Source organism: Pelobates fuscus, chromosome 1 (assembly GCF_036172605.1).
Source record: "Pelobates fuscus isolate aPelFus1 chromosome 1, aPelFus1.pri, whole genome shotgun sequence".
Classification (NCBI taxonomy): domain Eukaryota; kingdom Metazoa; phylum Chordata; class Amphibia; order Anura; family Pelobatidae; genus Pelobates; species Pelobates fuscus.
The window spans coordinates 115608806-115624241 of record NC_086317.1 but is presented as its reverse complement, the minus strand read 5'-3'; the positions used below and the strand labels follow the sequence as shown (position 1 = coordinate 115624241).

General features: G+C 46.2%; 1 protein-coding gene across 1 annotated transcript in view; it reads left to right on the top strand.

Moving 5' to 3' along the window:
* ASMT (acetylserotonin O-methyltransferase) overlaps positions 1-13075 on the top strand; it is a 78433-nt gene extending 65358 nt beyond the window's left edge. The window contains exon 8 of the mRNA XM_063450179.1: positions 12501-13075. Within this exon, the coding sequence (XP_063306249.1) occupies positions 12501-12712 (212 nt within the window). The 3' untranslated portion in view covers positions 12713-13075. The remainder of the gene's footprint in view (positions 1-12500) is intronic.
* The last annotated feature ends 2361 nt before the right edge of the window (positions 13076-15436 follow it).

The following is a 15436-nucleotide window of genomic DNA, read 5'->3' as shown; positions in this document are numbered from 1 at the left end:
CTGGGGTTCACTGGGGCTGCTGGGTTCACTTTGCTCTTTCTGCACAGTTCCCATCCTCAACTTGAAGTGATACTAATGCTGGGGTGACTTCACATACCGGCTGCTAATACACTACAGAGTGTGAAAGGGAACTGTGCAGGAGGAACACAGTGAGTACATATCTCCCTTGCTGCCCATTCATGCTCCTACCAGTATATTTGTGCACCTGCCAAGTGAGAGCCGCCAAAGTGCAGGGCAGTGGCAGCCACTTAGTTGCAATAGGCTAGGGCTGGCCCTGCTTTAGACTGTATGCCCATGATTTTAACATCTGGATTAAGTAATATGGGTCAGTGTCAGGACTAAGTAATGCCAATTTTTTTTTAAATACAATGTATTTGATACAATTTTGTTTTATGCATATATACACTGTGATAAAGTGAAGGCAGATAGGCCTACAACATTTAACCCCAGGGGGAGTATGCGTAGTTTGTGTTGTAGGCAACACAAAGCTAAGTTTAGTTATAGGCACCTGGGGTGCAGCATTTGGAGAGCAGGGTGGGCCAATGCTCCACTCCACAGTTTAGTGGTTTTCTTGGGAGACATAGATCCAGGCCAGGGTTTTTTGGACTGTCTCCAACCCACTGCTCAGCTGCAGATAATCAGCTGTAGCAGTGGGAATAAACCCCTCCCTGATAGGCAGGTAAAGGGGGATTGCTGGCTTCCTCCCTGGAAGCAGGTAGGAGAGAGGCTGTTCTCCCCAGTGAGAGAGTCAAGGAGACTGAGCACTGGGAGTGCAGAAAGGAAAGCAGTCAAGGCTGGCTTGGAGCACTGGGAGTGCAAAAGGGAAGCAGTTAAGGCTGGCTTGGAGCACTGGGAGTGCAGAAAGGGAAGCAGTTAAGGCTGGCTTGGAGCACTGGGAGTGCAGAAAGGGAAGCAGTCAAGGCTGGCTAGAGCACTGGAGTGCTGAGAGCGGACAAAGACACTAGGTTGGTGAAACCAATAATTTTGTTCTAGTTTAACCCCTGAGAGATAGGGAACCTAATGTTAGTTAGTGATCAGACGAGCTAGGTTTTTGTTTATAGGGATTTGTGTTATATTTATGTTTTCATTTACTGCTGTCTCCTGTGTGGATTTGCAAATAAAGTGCCTGGATTATATGCAATTAAAAGGACTGTGCCTGTTATTTACCCTAGAGGACCGTGCTACCTGCTGACAAGGATCACAATATGGTGGAGGATGCGGGCACAGTAGCACATTGAGGGTCTGTGGGTGTGCCAGTCATCTGGTAGTTTGCTTGAGGACTTTTATTTTTGGCAGACCTGCTAATCAAATAAGTAGCACTGTAGCTTTAAGACTGTTGCCTGCTTGGTGCTATAATGGAGGACCTGCTGAAGGCTCTGGTACAGGCAACCACTGTACAACAAGAGGCCACTGCTATACAACAAGACACCAACCATTTCCTGGCTGCACAGGTTAAGAAGTAGGAGTATAGAGCTGCCCTTACTGATGTTTTGCAGATTACCCCCGGCAGGGAGCTCGTAACCAAGCTACTGACATCCTGCATAAGATGACAGAGGCAGTAGAAGAAGTCTTTTGCAAGCTGAAAAGCATGGAGGCAGCAAAGCGTGATGTTGAGAAACACACAGAAGAGAGAGAACAGGAATTAGAAGGCAAGAAAGATAAAATTGAGCCTGAAAGTAGTGATAATGTGGAAGATGGTGAAAATCCAGCTGGATCCTCCAAGGAACAAAAAGAAAAAAAGTTAGTAAAGAGTCCAGCAAAGCTAAAGGAAAAAGCAGAATTGCCAAGGCAAAGTAGCCGTTTCTGATCTAAGCCAAGAGAGAGCGATAGTTACAGAACCAAGCTGTGATGATAAGATGGGCACGTCCGCAGCTAAGCCAGACCAAGGCAAACGTTACAAAGTAGGTGACATTGGCGTAGCAGAATTAAATATTTCAGAGACACCTGGTATTGCTACAAAGACTTTGAATGATTGTTCGGGAGCCGTAGAACTGGAACTGCTGGCAAAGACTACTGCTACAAGGCCTGGGCACACTGACTACCTGGAACAGCTGCCAGATTCTAGGAACACAGTCATGGAATTAAAGGCGGGACTCGGAATGCCTGACCAGCTGTTTGATACTGGGACTGTCCTGACCCAGCGAGAGGCCATGACTGCGTCTCTGGACACCCCCAAGGGAGCAGGGAGACCGCAGATAGCCCAGAGGAAAGCATTGCTGACATTGAGAGGTGGCCACTCAAGGCCGAGCAAGCAGAGGATAACCCTGGGGAGGAATCCAGGCAAAGTAAAGATGAGCTAAGCTGGGAGTCTGGGCCTACAGCACAAGAACAGCGCTCCATACCAGGCCAGGCCAAGTATGATGGGATGGAGCTGAGATCAAAGGCTGCATTCATGCAGGAGGAGGTTGCTCTAGACAGCCTCCCTGGCAAACCCCCTGAGGATATAGAGATGAGACCTGTAGCATTAACCGTAGAAAGCAAGGAAGGTTCCCAGGGATTCACAGAACAGATGGAGGATGTTGTGAAGCCCTTCACGGAGGGAACTGTTCCAGTGGAGGATGAGCTGGTGACAGAACCACGTCTTGAAGAGGTTGAGCACCCAGCAAATTCGTCTCATGAAAGAATTGGACGTATAAGTGATATAAAAAAGTTAGTTACACGCAAAGCCTTTGTAAAGTTTGCGTTTGAAAGTAACTCAGACATTGAGAAATTATCAAACCAGAAGCTGCTGTGGATATGGAAGCAGATGATGATTGAGGGGAACTTGGCTGCTAAGGAGCCACATCGTATTGATCCTCAGCCGAGATCCGCTAGCAACCAGATAAGCGTGGAAACTGGAAAAAAAGGACAAAACCTGATACTGAGCCTGGGACAATATAACTATGATGGTAGAACGTACCTAAAAGTCCAATTTTGGCTACGAGACCAGACTGAGAAAAACTGCTTCAACTGCCACATGCAAGGCCATATTACATATAACTGTCCTGAGAGTGAAGAGACAATACAATGTGACATAGTAATAAGGTCTCTGCATAGGATTGTATTGACTTGCTTAAAGATGTGTATGGTGACTGGTGGTGGTGTTACTGCACAGCTAAAAGCGGTGATGGTGGTAGGGAAGAGTGCAGGAAGTGAGGCTACTTTGAAAAGTGTTCTGCTCCAGCCAGAAAAATGTGATATAAGACAAGTGATTAATATTGTGTGTACACATGGTGACACCCGCACATACCCCACGGCAGAGGTAGAGTTTGTTACAGAGGTTGTAAATGTTAAATGCCCTATAGTACATGTAGCTCAATCGCAAGAGCGAATAAGTAAGGCCAGGTATCCAAGTACCTTGGACCTGGTCATAGAGTATTGGCAGGTTCCCCTGACAGAGAAAGCAAAGGGAAGGGCAGCGTTTTCTACTCCCGAGGGGTTATGGCAACATAAAGTACTGCCATTCAGGTTGCATGGTGCAACGGCCCCCTTTTTGCATATGATGAATAGAATACTTTGGCCCCACAGAGAGTATGCAGCTGCCTCCCTTGGTGATGTGGTAATTCACAGGGTGGACTGGGAAGCACACCTGATGAAGGTCCAGTTAGCTGTGAATAATGTAAGGGCTGCCGCTTTGACCGCTAACACTAAGTGTTATCTAGGATTAGAGGAGGCTAACTATGTGGGTTATCCTATTGGATGGGGCCTCCTTACACTACAAGGGAGCAAGGTAGCAGCCATCTACAATAGGCCACTTCCTGTAACTGAGAAGCTAGTCAGGGCTGGTACAGCCGTAGGTGATATGAATGTTCACGGTTTGTGTTTGAAGGCCGCTTGCCCCGATGGGTCTGAGCTGGGGGGGGAGGATATGTGATAAAGTGAAGGCAGATAGGACATTTAACCCCAGGGGGAGTATGTGTTGTAGGCAACACAAACCAATGTTTAGTTATGGGCCCCTGGGGTGGAGCATTTGGAGAGCAGGGTGGGTCAATGCTCCACTCCACAGTTTAGTGGTTTTCTTGGGAGACATAGATCCAGGCCAGGTTTTTTTGGACTGTCTCCAACCCACTGCTCAGCTGCAGATAATCAGCTGTAGCAGTGGGAATAAACCCCTCCCTGATAGGCAGGTAAAAGGGGATTGCTGGCTTCCTCCCTGGAAGCAGGTGGGAGAGAGGCTGTTCTCTCCAGTGAGAGAGTCAAGGAGACTGTGAGCACTGGGAGTGCAGAAAGGAAAGCAGTCAAGGCTGGCTTGGAGCACTGGGAGTGCAGAAAGGGAAGCAGTTAAGGCTGGAATGGAGCACTGGGAGTGCAGAAAGGGAAGCAGTCAAAGCTGGCTTGGAGCACTGGAGTGCTGAGAGCGGACAAAGACACTAGGTTGGTGAAACCAATAATTTTGTTCTAGTTTAACCCCTGAGAGATAGGGAACCTAATGTTAGTTAGTGATCAGACGAGCTAGGTTTTTGTTTATAGGGATTTGTGTTTTATTTATGTTTTCATTTACTGCTGTCTCCTGTGTGGATTTGCAAATAAAGTGCCTGGATTATATGCAATTAAAAGGACTGTGCCTGTTGTTTACCCTAGAGGACCGTGCTACCTGCTGACAAGGATCACAACATGTATATTAATGCATTTGTTTTATATTAATATTAGTGTATAAATTATAAGCATAACACTCATACAAATCGTGCTTATAGTATATATTCATGTAAATACTAATATAATACATATATATTATTATATATGCATAATACCTTCAGATATCCTGTAAACTAAGTTAAACCTTCACACTGACCCATATACACATTGACACCAACACACACACATTCATAAAGTGACCCATACACACACCTACACACGCTGACCCATACACACATTGACAAAAACACAGACACACACACTGGTCCATACACACATACACTTTTAAAGACCCAACACACACATACCTGCACCCATAAACAACCACAGACCCATAAACAGGGCTCGAGTCCTGCAGGAACGCGTGGGAACGGCGTTCCTGCACTTTTCCACAGCAGGAACGCCGTTCCCATTACTAGTCCTGCAGGACCCAGGGCTGGCACAAGCGGCTGCCAGAGCAGGGGGAGTACAAATCCGAATCCCCTGCCTCTGACTGGGGACTCGGATTTTTAACTCACCTCTCCCCCTGCAGTCAGTGGAGTCGTCCGGCCTCTCCTAATGATGTCAGTAGGAGGGGGCGTGACTTTCTCTGCTCTTCTCACAGGACCGCTGGGGAGCAGAAAAAGCCACGCCCCCTCCTCCTGACATCATCAGGAGAGGCCGGCTTACTCCACTGACTGCAGGCTGCAGGTTCCAGATCCTGTCCCACCCCTCCTGGCCCAAGGTAAGCCTCAGGGAGTGGGGAAGGCACTTTAGGTTTTTTGTTTTTTTTGTCCCTTTCCCCAGTCCCTGTCCCCCTCCTCAGGCCCTGTCCCCCTCCTCAGGCCCTGTCTCCCTCCTCAGGCCCTGTCTCCCTCCTCAGTCCCTGTCTCCCCTCCTCAGGCCCTGTCTCCCTCCTCAGGCCCTGTCTCCCTCCTCAGTCCCTGTCCCCCCTCCTCAGTCCCTGTCCCCCCTCCTCAGTCCCTGTCCCCCCTCCTCAGTCCCTGTCCCCCCTCCTCAGTCCCTGTCCCCCCTCCTCAGTCCCTGTCTCCCTCCTTAGTCCCTTTCCCCAGTCCCTGTCCCCCTCCTCAAGCCCTATCCCCTTACTCAGTCCCTGTCCCCCTATTTAAGGCCCTGTCCCCCCTCCTCAGTCCCTGTCCCCCCTCCTCAGTCCCTGCCCCCCCTCCTCAGTCCCTGTCCCCCCTCCTCAGTCCCTGTCCTCCCTCCTCAGTCCCTTTCCTCCCTCCTCAGTCCCTGTCCTCCCTCCTCAGTCCGTCTCCCACGTCAGTCCCTGTCCCCCTATTTAAGGCCCTGTCCCCCCTCCCCAGTCCCTGTCTCCCTCCTTAGTCCCTTTCCCCAGTCCCTGTCCCCCTCCTCAAGCCCTATCCCCTTACTCAGTCCCTGTCCCCCTCCTCAGTCCCTGTCCCCCTATTTAAGGTCCTGTCCCCCCTCCTCAGTCCCTGTCTCCCTCCTCAGTCCCTGTCCCCCTATTTAAGGCCCTGTCCCCCCTCCTCAGTCCCTGTCCCCCCTCCTCAGTCCCTGTCCCCCCTCCTCAGTCCCTGTCTCCCTCCTTAGTCCCTTTCCCCAGTCCCTGTCCCCTTATTTAAGGCCCTGTCCCCCCTCCTCAGTCCCTGTCCCCCCTCCTCAGTCCCTGTCCCCCCTCCTCAGTCCCTGTCCTCCCTCCTCAGTCCCTGTCCTCCCTCCTCAGTCCCTGTCCTCCCTCCTCAGTCCGTCTCCCACCTCAGTCCCTGTCCCCCTATTTAAGGCCCTGTCCCCCCTCCCCAGTCCCTGTCTCCCTCCTTAGTCCCTTTCCCCAGTCCCTGTCCCCCTCCTCAAGCCCTATCCCCTTACTCAGTCCCTGTCCCCCTCCTCAGTCCCTGTCCCCCTATTTAAGGTCCTGTCCCCCCTCCTCAGTCCCTGTCCCCCTATTTAAGGCCCTGCCCCCCCTTCTCAGTCCCTGTCCCCCTCCTCCAGCCCCTGCTCCCTTCCTCCAGACCCTGCTCCCTTCATCAGCCCCTGCCCCCCTCCTCAGCCTCTGTCCCCCTCCTCAGTCCCTGTCCCCCCTCCCCAGTCCCTGTCTCCCTCCTTAGTCCCTTTCCCCAGTCCCTGTCCCCCTCCTCAAGCCCTATCCCCTTACTCAGTCCCTGTCCCCCTCCTCAGTCCCTGTCCCCCTATTTAAGGTCCTGTCCCCCCTCCTCAGTCCCTGTCTCCCTCCTCAGTCCCTGTCCCCCTATTTAAGGCCCTGCCCCCCCTCCTCAGTCCCTGTCCCCCTCCTCCAGCCCCTGCTCCCTTCCTCCAGACCCTGCTCCCTTCATCAGCCCCTGCCCCCCTCCTCAGCCTCTGTCCCCCTCCTCAGCCCCTGTCCCTTTCCTCAGCCCCTGTCCCTTTCCTCAGCCCCTGTTCCTCAGCCCCTGTCCCCTGTCCCTTCCTCAGCCCATGCCCCCACCCCTCCCCCCTCCCCCCTCCTCCTAAGCTCCCGTCCCTCTTCCTCAGCCCATGGCCCCTTCCTCAACCCATGCCCCCCCTCCTCCTAAGCTCATGTCCCTTTTTCCACAGCACTGTCACCTTACTTAGCCCCTGTCCCCCTCCTCAGCCCCTGTCCCCCTCCTCAGCCCCTGTCCCCCTCCTCAGCCCCTGTCCCCCTCCTCAGCCCCTGTCCACCTTACTCAGCCCCTGTCCACCTTACTCAGCCCCTGTCCACCTTACTCAGCCCCGTGCTCTTACTCAGTCCCTGCATACGAGCATCAGCCCCTGTCCCCCTCCTCAGTCCCTGTCCCCTTCCTCAGCCCCTGCCCCTCTTCCTCAGCCCCTCTTCCTCAGCCCCTGCCCCTCTTCCTCAGCCCCTGCCCCTCTTCCTCAGCCCCTGCCCCTCTTCCTCAGCCCCTGTCCCTCTTCCTCAGCCCCTGTCCCTCTTCCTCAGCCCCTGCCCCTCTTCCTCAGCCCCTGCCCCTCTTCCTCAGCCCCTGCCCCTCTTCCTCAGCCCCTGTCCCTCTTCCTCAGCCCCTGTCCCCCTTCCTCAGCCCCTGTCCCCCTTCCTCAGCCCCTGTCCCCCTTCCTCAGCCCCTGTCCCCCTTCCTCAGCCCATGCCCCCCCCTCCTAAGCTCCTGTCCCTCTTCCTCAGCTCCTGTCCCCCTCTTCAGCCCCGTGCCCTTACTCAGCCCCTGCATACAAGCGTATCATTTTTTGGGGGGTGAGGGGGGGGGGGCGGGGAGTGGATCTTGGGTGAGTTCCTGCACTTTTTTTACCCAGGACTTGACCCCTGCCCATAAACAAACACAGAAATACTGACACACACACACTGACTCTTAAACAAACACAGCCCCTGCCCCTCTTCCTCAGCCCCTGCCCCTCTTCCTCAGCCCCTGTCCCTCTTCCTCAGCCCCTGTCCCCCTTCCTCAGCCCCTGTCCCCCTTCCTCAGCCCCTGTCCCCCTTCCTCAGCCCCTGTCCCCCTTCCTCAGCCCATGCCCCCCCCTCCTAAGCTCCTGTCCCTCTTCCTCAGCTCCTGTCCCCCTCTTCAGCCCCGTGCCCTTACTCAGCCCCTGCATACAAGCGTATCATTTTTTGGGGGGTGAGGGGGGGGGGCGGGGAGTGGATCTTGGGTGAGTTCCTGCACTTTTTTTACCCAGGACTTGACCCCTGCCCATAAACAAATACAGAAATACTGACACACACACACTGACTCTTAAACAAACACAGACACACTCACACATATACATTGACCCATAAACAAATAGAGACACTGACACATATACACTGGCCCATAAACACAGACACATCAACACATACATAAACAAATTACAGATTCTCCATCTGCACAGTATTATTACCTGCAGCTTCCCAATGGTTTCCTGGGTCACCATTAGATCTGCAGGTCTGGAGCTGTCGCTTCTCTCCTGCTTGCACTGATTGTCGGCTACCGGGATATGACGTCACTCGGTATCCCGGCGGCTTGCTGCATGTCTGTTCATTGCGGGGAGCGACTATGTGATACCGCTCCTTGCAGCTACCCAGCAATTTAAAAGAAAAAAGAAAAAAAAAACTTTTACAGCTGCTGCAGCCCCTGGCCAGCGCAAGATTAACCGGCCCAATGGGAAATTTCACCATCTCCCAGTGGGCCAGTCCATCCCTGGTTAGGGTTGGGGTTAGATCAGGGATAGTGTCGTGTAAAGGTAAGGGTTAATGCTGTGCTAGTGTTAATGTATGGTTAATGTTATGGGTAAGGTATGTATATGGTCAGATGTAGTGTAAGCATTGGAATGGGGGTAGGGTTGGTATAGTATTAGGTATAGGGTTAGCGTTAATTAATTAAAATTAATTTAGATCCTAGACAAATTAAGCATTTAATGATCAGGACTGGTGCGTATATCCATTTTGAAATCTTTTACTTTAGTTACACTGCCTATGTAAAAATGATACGCACATTCCCCCCCTGCCTCCCCATTTTTAAACTTTTATTCACACTTAATGTTCCATTAGGGTTAGAAAACCTGTTTTGTCCTTAAAAAAAAAAAAAAAAAAAATTATAATATGTACTGAGGCACCTAAATAGAAACCCTTAAATTTGATGGAACAAGCACATAGCACAAATTCTAAGCTTTGTTTTGGATCATAACTTGTACTTTTGCTGCTGTCATTAAAGGACCACTATAGGCACCCAGACCACTTCAACTTAATTAAGTGGTCTGGGTGCCAGGTCCCTCTAGTTTTAACCCGGCAGCTGAAAACATAGCAGTTTCAGCGAAACTGCTATGTTTCATTGAGGGTTAAACCAGCCTTTCGTGGCTGTCTCACTGACAGCCGCTAGAGGCGCTTCCGCAATACTCACTCTGAAAATCACAGTGAGAAGACGCTGTACATCCATAGGAAAGCATTAAGTAATGCTTTACTATAACCGGTTTGAATGTGTCGGATCTGACGTCGGCAGGGGGTGGAGAATTCCCCAGCACAGAGGGAGCCTGGCGCTGGAGAAAGGTAAGTGGCTGAAGGGGGGGCCTGAGGGTGGGGGGGACCTAATGACGCTATAGTGCCAGGAAAACGAGTTAAGGGGATAATGAAAATGGGGACCAGGAGTAATTTTAAGTTCAAAATCTGGGCTTTGTACAAAGAAGGAAAAGGAAAAAGTCAATGGGTAATGGACTGTCCAGTCACCCCTTCCACCCTGGCAAGAACAAATCTTTCCACACATCCAGTCGGTTGTAGGGAGGAAAAACACAGTGCCCTATCAAATTATACCAACCGCATCTGCAGATGTAGCAGGCACTGCCTGACCCAGGCAAGAAAAGCAAAATCACTACATTTGGAAAAAACGGGAGCTGCAGGAACAGAAATGTTTATTAAAAATTTTGTGATTCAGATCCTGGATTTTACTAATTTAGAAACCACTTTAAGTTGAGAGGTGAATGACCAATTGTATCTCCACTAGCCTCAAGTATTAAACTGCAGAGTAGGGTAACTCTACTCGGAGAGTCTGAACATGAGGAAGGCTATTTGCTCAATCAGTTGTGGTTATATTTGTGAATAGTGGGGATTTATAATGTGCCCTGTAACAAAAAACATTAGTTCACTTGTTTAATAACAGTTGTTTATTAATAGTTAAATTGATTCTAGCGTTAGACTGGTGGTTACTGGTTACTGCTATGCCAAACCACTACCATTTACACCAAGTTGTTTTTATTGATTTAGAGGTTGCATTTTTATAGAAATAAACTATTTTTTGTTTGAGTGTATTCAGTCCAGTGTGTGCTATGCAAATGTGCAAGCATTGTGCAGTGTGCTGTCGTGTGCAAAAATGTTGCCTTACTAGTAAAGCCACCAAGCAGCAACTCTTGTTCAACACAAATTCTATTTTGCTGAATAAAGTTGTTAGTTTACACAATGCACATCCATATGCTAAGTTTATTTTAATAGAAACAAATCCACCATCAATGTTATGTCCTCCTAATACCACAAAGAAATTGAGGAAGGGTTAGGAAAGGGGGTTATATTCCCCAATCAACCATCATCAGTAGTGCAATGGCCTTTCAAAGTCTTAATTCTGCTTCCGTGGCCACAAGAATTGCTGACAACTCTGCCACTGAGGGCACCACTGCTATTACCACCATAAGTACCAACACTCGTAGTGATACTTGGAGTAGCATGCATGTCTTATTTACCAACCAGAAGGTGAATGTGTTTTACTCAGCTTTTTAAAGTTCCAATTGTGACTCAAAAATAGATATTAATTGGAGACATTTTTATCTTTTTGGTCTCTCTTACCAACCTGGGATGGGCTTGACCCTTAACCCTTCATTATGGGTACTCCCCTATTAGTTCAACATGTGTTCCTGTCACATGAGTGGGTTGTGATTGTTTTGGGTGCTGTGGAATTAGGGAATAAAGAACTTCACATTGTATTAGAGCCCATGTGTCATTTTTACCGGTTTGCGCCTGTTAATTGGAATTGAAGTATTTTGGCAAATCCTTAATCAGTTTCTTCCAGGTTTGATCCATCTGGACCAGGGAAGTTAAGTCCCAGGTAGGCAGGCATACGAAGATACTGGCAAGAATATTGATCTTGTATGGTGTGAATGGCAGCATTGCACATCTTCTCTGCTTCTATCACTGGCCCCGAAAAGCAGGGTTGAGTGGCATTTTCTTTTTACTTTGCTACACCACTTGAAGTTTGCCATGTCCTTTATCACAGCCATTTTCTGCTGCTGCTAAGCTTTAAATGGACTCTATAAGCACCAAAGAAATTAGCTTAACATAGTGATTTTGGTGTATAGATCATGCCCCTGTATTCTGTTTACTTTTCTGCCATTTTGGGATTAAAGGGACACTATAGTCAGTTTATTGTATTTTGTCTGGTGAGTATAATCATTCCCTTCAGTCTTGTAGCAGTAAATACAGTTTTGTTCTGAGAAAGACAGTGTTTACATTACAGGCTAGGGATACCTCCACTGGCCACTCCTCATATGGCTACTAGAGGTGCTTCATGTGGAAGTGCTGCACAGTGCATGGAACTCTGCATGGAGACACTGAACTTTCCTCATAGAGGTACATTGATTCAAAGCATCTCTATGAGGAGATACTACTGTTTGGCAAGTACTGTGTTTTGCGTGTGCTGACTCTTAAGATGTCAGCAAAGCAGGCAGATCAGGGGCAGAGCCAGCGGAAGCAGCAGACTGGAATAAAAGTAATATATTACTATATTTAGGGAGAGCAAAGAGGACCAGGGGGACCTAGATGGTGATTAAACACTATAGGGTCAGGAATACATGTTTGTATTCATCACCCTATAGTGTTCCTTTAAACCACTTTGTTTATGCAGCCGTAGTCACACCTCACTGTATGTGACGTACACAGTCTTCCTACACATTTTCTGTAAAGAGAGAACTAATGTTTAAACTTCCTCTATTGCACAGCCTGTTTAATCTAGAATATCTTGTCTCTTGCTCTATAAGTAGCCTGGATGGGCCTCCAAAGTGATTAAATATCATATAACCGCAGGAGATTAAAACTTCTAAAGTAAACAAACTGTGCTGTCAAGTCAAAGTTCATAATTTAGTTATCTCTTGCAATGATATACACAGGTTTTCTCCTTTTGATTCCTAAGTATCATGTAATGCAGTAATGTGATGTGCAAATGCAGGGGAGGTAAGTCATATTTTATGTACTTACCTCTGCTACTCTGATCAGGGATTGTAGAGCCAGATTTTGCTGAGTTTTTTTGCAAGAAACAAATTTGCTTTGCACAGGTGCTAATCACAATGCACACAACTGGAATATGAATACACTTTTTTCATACTACATTTATACTTGTTGTTGGTAGTGAAGGGATTATCCTTAGCACAGAAAATGCTGTAATAATGTTTCTGCTTAAAATTTACAATAACTTATCTGTTGTATCTTTTTATAATGCCCTTAGGAGGTGGGGTGCTTCTTATTGAAGCTCTGCTAAGTGAGGACAAACATGGCATGGTAACGTCCCAGCTGTACTCTCTGAACATGTTAGTCCAGACAGAAGGCAAAGAGAGAACTCCATCTGAATATAAGAAACTACTGACAGCCGCAGGCTTCACTGACGTTCAAGTGAAAATAACTGGGAAAATCTATGATGCCATACTAGGAAAGAAATAAACCTGCTTTTTATTTTTATTATTATTTATAGTGTTTTTGCATGTCGTGTTAGCATTAGATATTTGTTTGCTTTCTCATGCATGCAGTGAATACTCCATAAATATCCTTTTCAGAATAAACCCAGAACTATACAAGCTTTACAGCACTATTATGCTTTGTAAAAAAAATGTTGTCTGATTATATACTCTTACAGACTTTAAAAACAGTAATTTATTTCTGCATATTAATATACATGTTACAGGAAAACTGTAGCATTAGGAATACATAAATGTGTTTCACAAACCCTAGCACTGTGAGTCTTCTGGAAATGTTTGTCCCCAGTCTCAGCTCTGTGTGTCTGTTAAAAACATGCTGCCAGACCATCCCAGGTTTCCAGGTATAATTCCACTATTGTATTGTTCCGATTTCTCAATTCTTCTTTTTTCAGATTGGATTTTTCTGTGCTGAAATTGCAATAGTTTCATATTTTAGCTCATTTTATTGTATGCATTTTAAATCTGTCAGTGTCAAAAGTATGCTACTCACATTCTTTAAAAATGCACTAGTGATATCTTGGGGGCTCATAGGGTTAAACCAATAAAATACTTAAAAAAAAAAAAAAAAAAAAAAAGGCTATTTCATATGCATCCAATAGATCAGGGTGTGGGGATGTGGGGCTTCCAGAGAGGGAGGGTAGACTTAATATACATGGAGTCTGGCTTAGCCCTGTCCAAAATAGTGTGATCCCTATCTACATGCAGTAATAATAAATGCCATGGTCAATGAGTCATTATTTAGACTTCAATGCATTTCAAAAACAACAAAGGTAATTTCAAAAACAACAAAGGTCACTGTTACATATAGTTACATAGCAGAAAAGAGACTTGCGTCCATCAAGTCACTCCATAAATGTGTGACCTTGTGTCCTACGTATAACCCTGTTTATGAATAGATTTCCAGATAATGGTTTGTACTGGCCCCGAATATATTTATATAATGTTATTATATCCCCAAACTAAAGAGATTTACATTTTTTTAACCTTCCTAACTAAAATGCTCCATTCCTTTTATCAATTTTGTAGCTTGTCTTTGCACTTTTTCTAGTGCCATGATATCATTCTTTAGAACAGGTGCCCAAAATTGCACAGCATATTCAAGGTGTGATCTTGCCAGCGATTTATAAAGAGGCAAAATTATATTTTCATCTCGAGAATTTATGCCCCTATTTATACATGACAAAACCTTACTGGCCTTAGCAACTGCAGATTGACATTGCATATTGCTGCCTAATTTGTTGTCGATAACAGTTCCCAAATCCATCTCGTGTGTGGTTATCCCTAATTCACTACCATTTAGGGTGTAAGTTGCTTGTGCATTCTTGACCCCCGAAGTGCATAACTTTGCATTTCTCTACGTTAAATTTGATCTGCTATTTTAGTGCCCAATCCCCCAATCTATCCAAATCCCTCTGCAGCAAAGCAATATCCTGCTCACATTTTAGTACTTTATAAAGTTTTGTGTCATCTGCAAACACAGAAACATGGCTTTCAATGCCCATTTCAAGATAATTTATAAATATGTTAAAAAGAAGCAGTCCCAAAACAGAACCCTGAGGGACTTACCACTTTTGTCCAGCCTGAAAATTTACCATTAATGACAACTCGTTGTACTCTCTGCTTAAGCCAATGTTCTACCCAAGAACAAGAATAATCATCAAGACCAATTTCTTTTAGTTTCAAGACTAACCTATTGTGAGGAACCGTATCAAATGCCTTGGCAAAATCCAAGTAGATCACATCCACTGCAACACCCTGATCTATACTTCTACTTACTTCTTCGTAGAATGCAATTAGGTTAGTTTGACATGACCTATGTTTCATAAAACCATGCTGATTATTGCTAATAACACAGTTCTTCCCAATGAATTCCTGAATATTATCCCTTAATAGCCCTTCAAATATTTTCCCAGTCACAGAAGTTAAGCTCACAGGTCTATAATTTCCAGGCACGGATTTTGAACCCTTTTTAAATATAGGAACAACATCTGCCTTCCTCCAATCCTCCGGTACAATACCTGAAACAAAAGAATCTTGAAAAATTATCGTCATTAATCGTCATTAATATATACTGAAGAAAAATAGTTATTTAAAATGTCTGCCTTTTCCTGGTCTTCATTAACTAACAGACCCATCTCTGTTTCCAGTGTACCTACACTTTAATATTTTATTTTCTTAGCATTGATGTACTTAAAAAGCTTTTTAGGGTTGATTTCGCATTCTTTGGCTATCAATTTCTCATTTTCTAGTTTAGCCACTTGAATTGCCTTTTTGTAAGCATTATTGGCTTCCTTATATCTTATATAGGATGCCTCTGATTTGTCTGATTTAAATGCCCTTTTCTTATTTTTAATCTCTTGTTTTACTTCTCTACTAAGCCACATTGGTTTCAGTTTGTTTCTTTTATATTTATTACCCAATGGTACATACTGAGAAATGTACCTTTCTAATATTTGTTTGAATAGTTTCCATTTATCCTCAGTGTTTTTATCACTAAGGAGTTTATGCCAGTGGATATGTTGTAGAGCTGCCCTAATCTTACTGAAATTAGCTTTTTCAAAATTATACGTTTTAGTATACCCCACGTGCTTTTGCTTTTTTGAGTTTATTTAAAATATTACCATATTGTGATCACTATTTCCCAAATGCTCCCCTACTTGAATGTTGCTCAAAAGATCAACATTGTTTG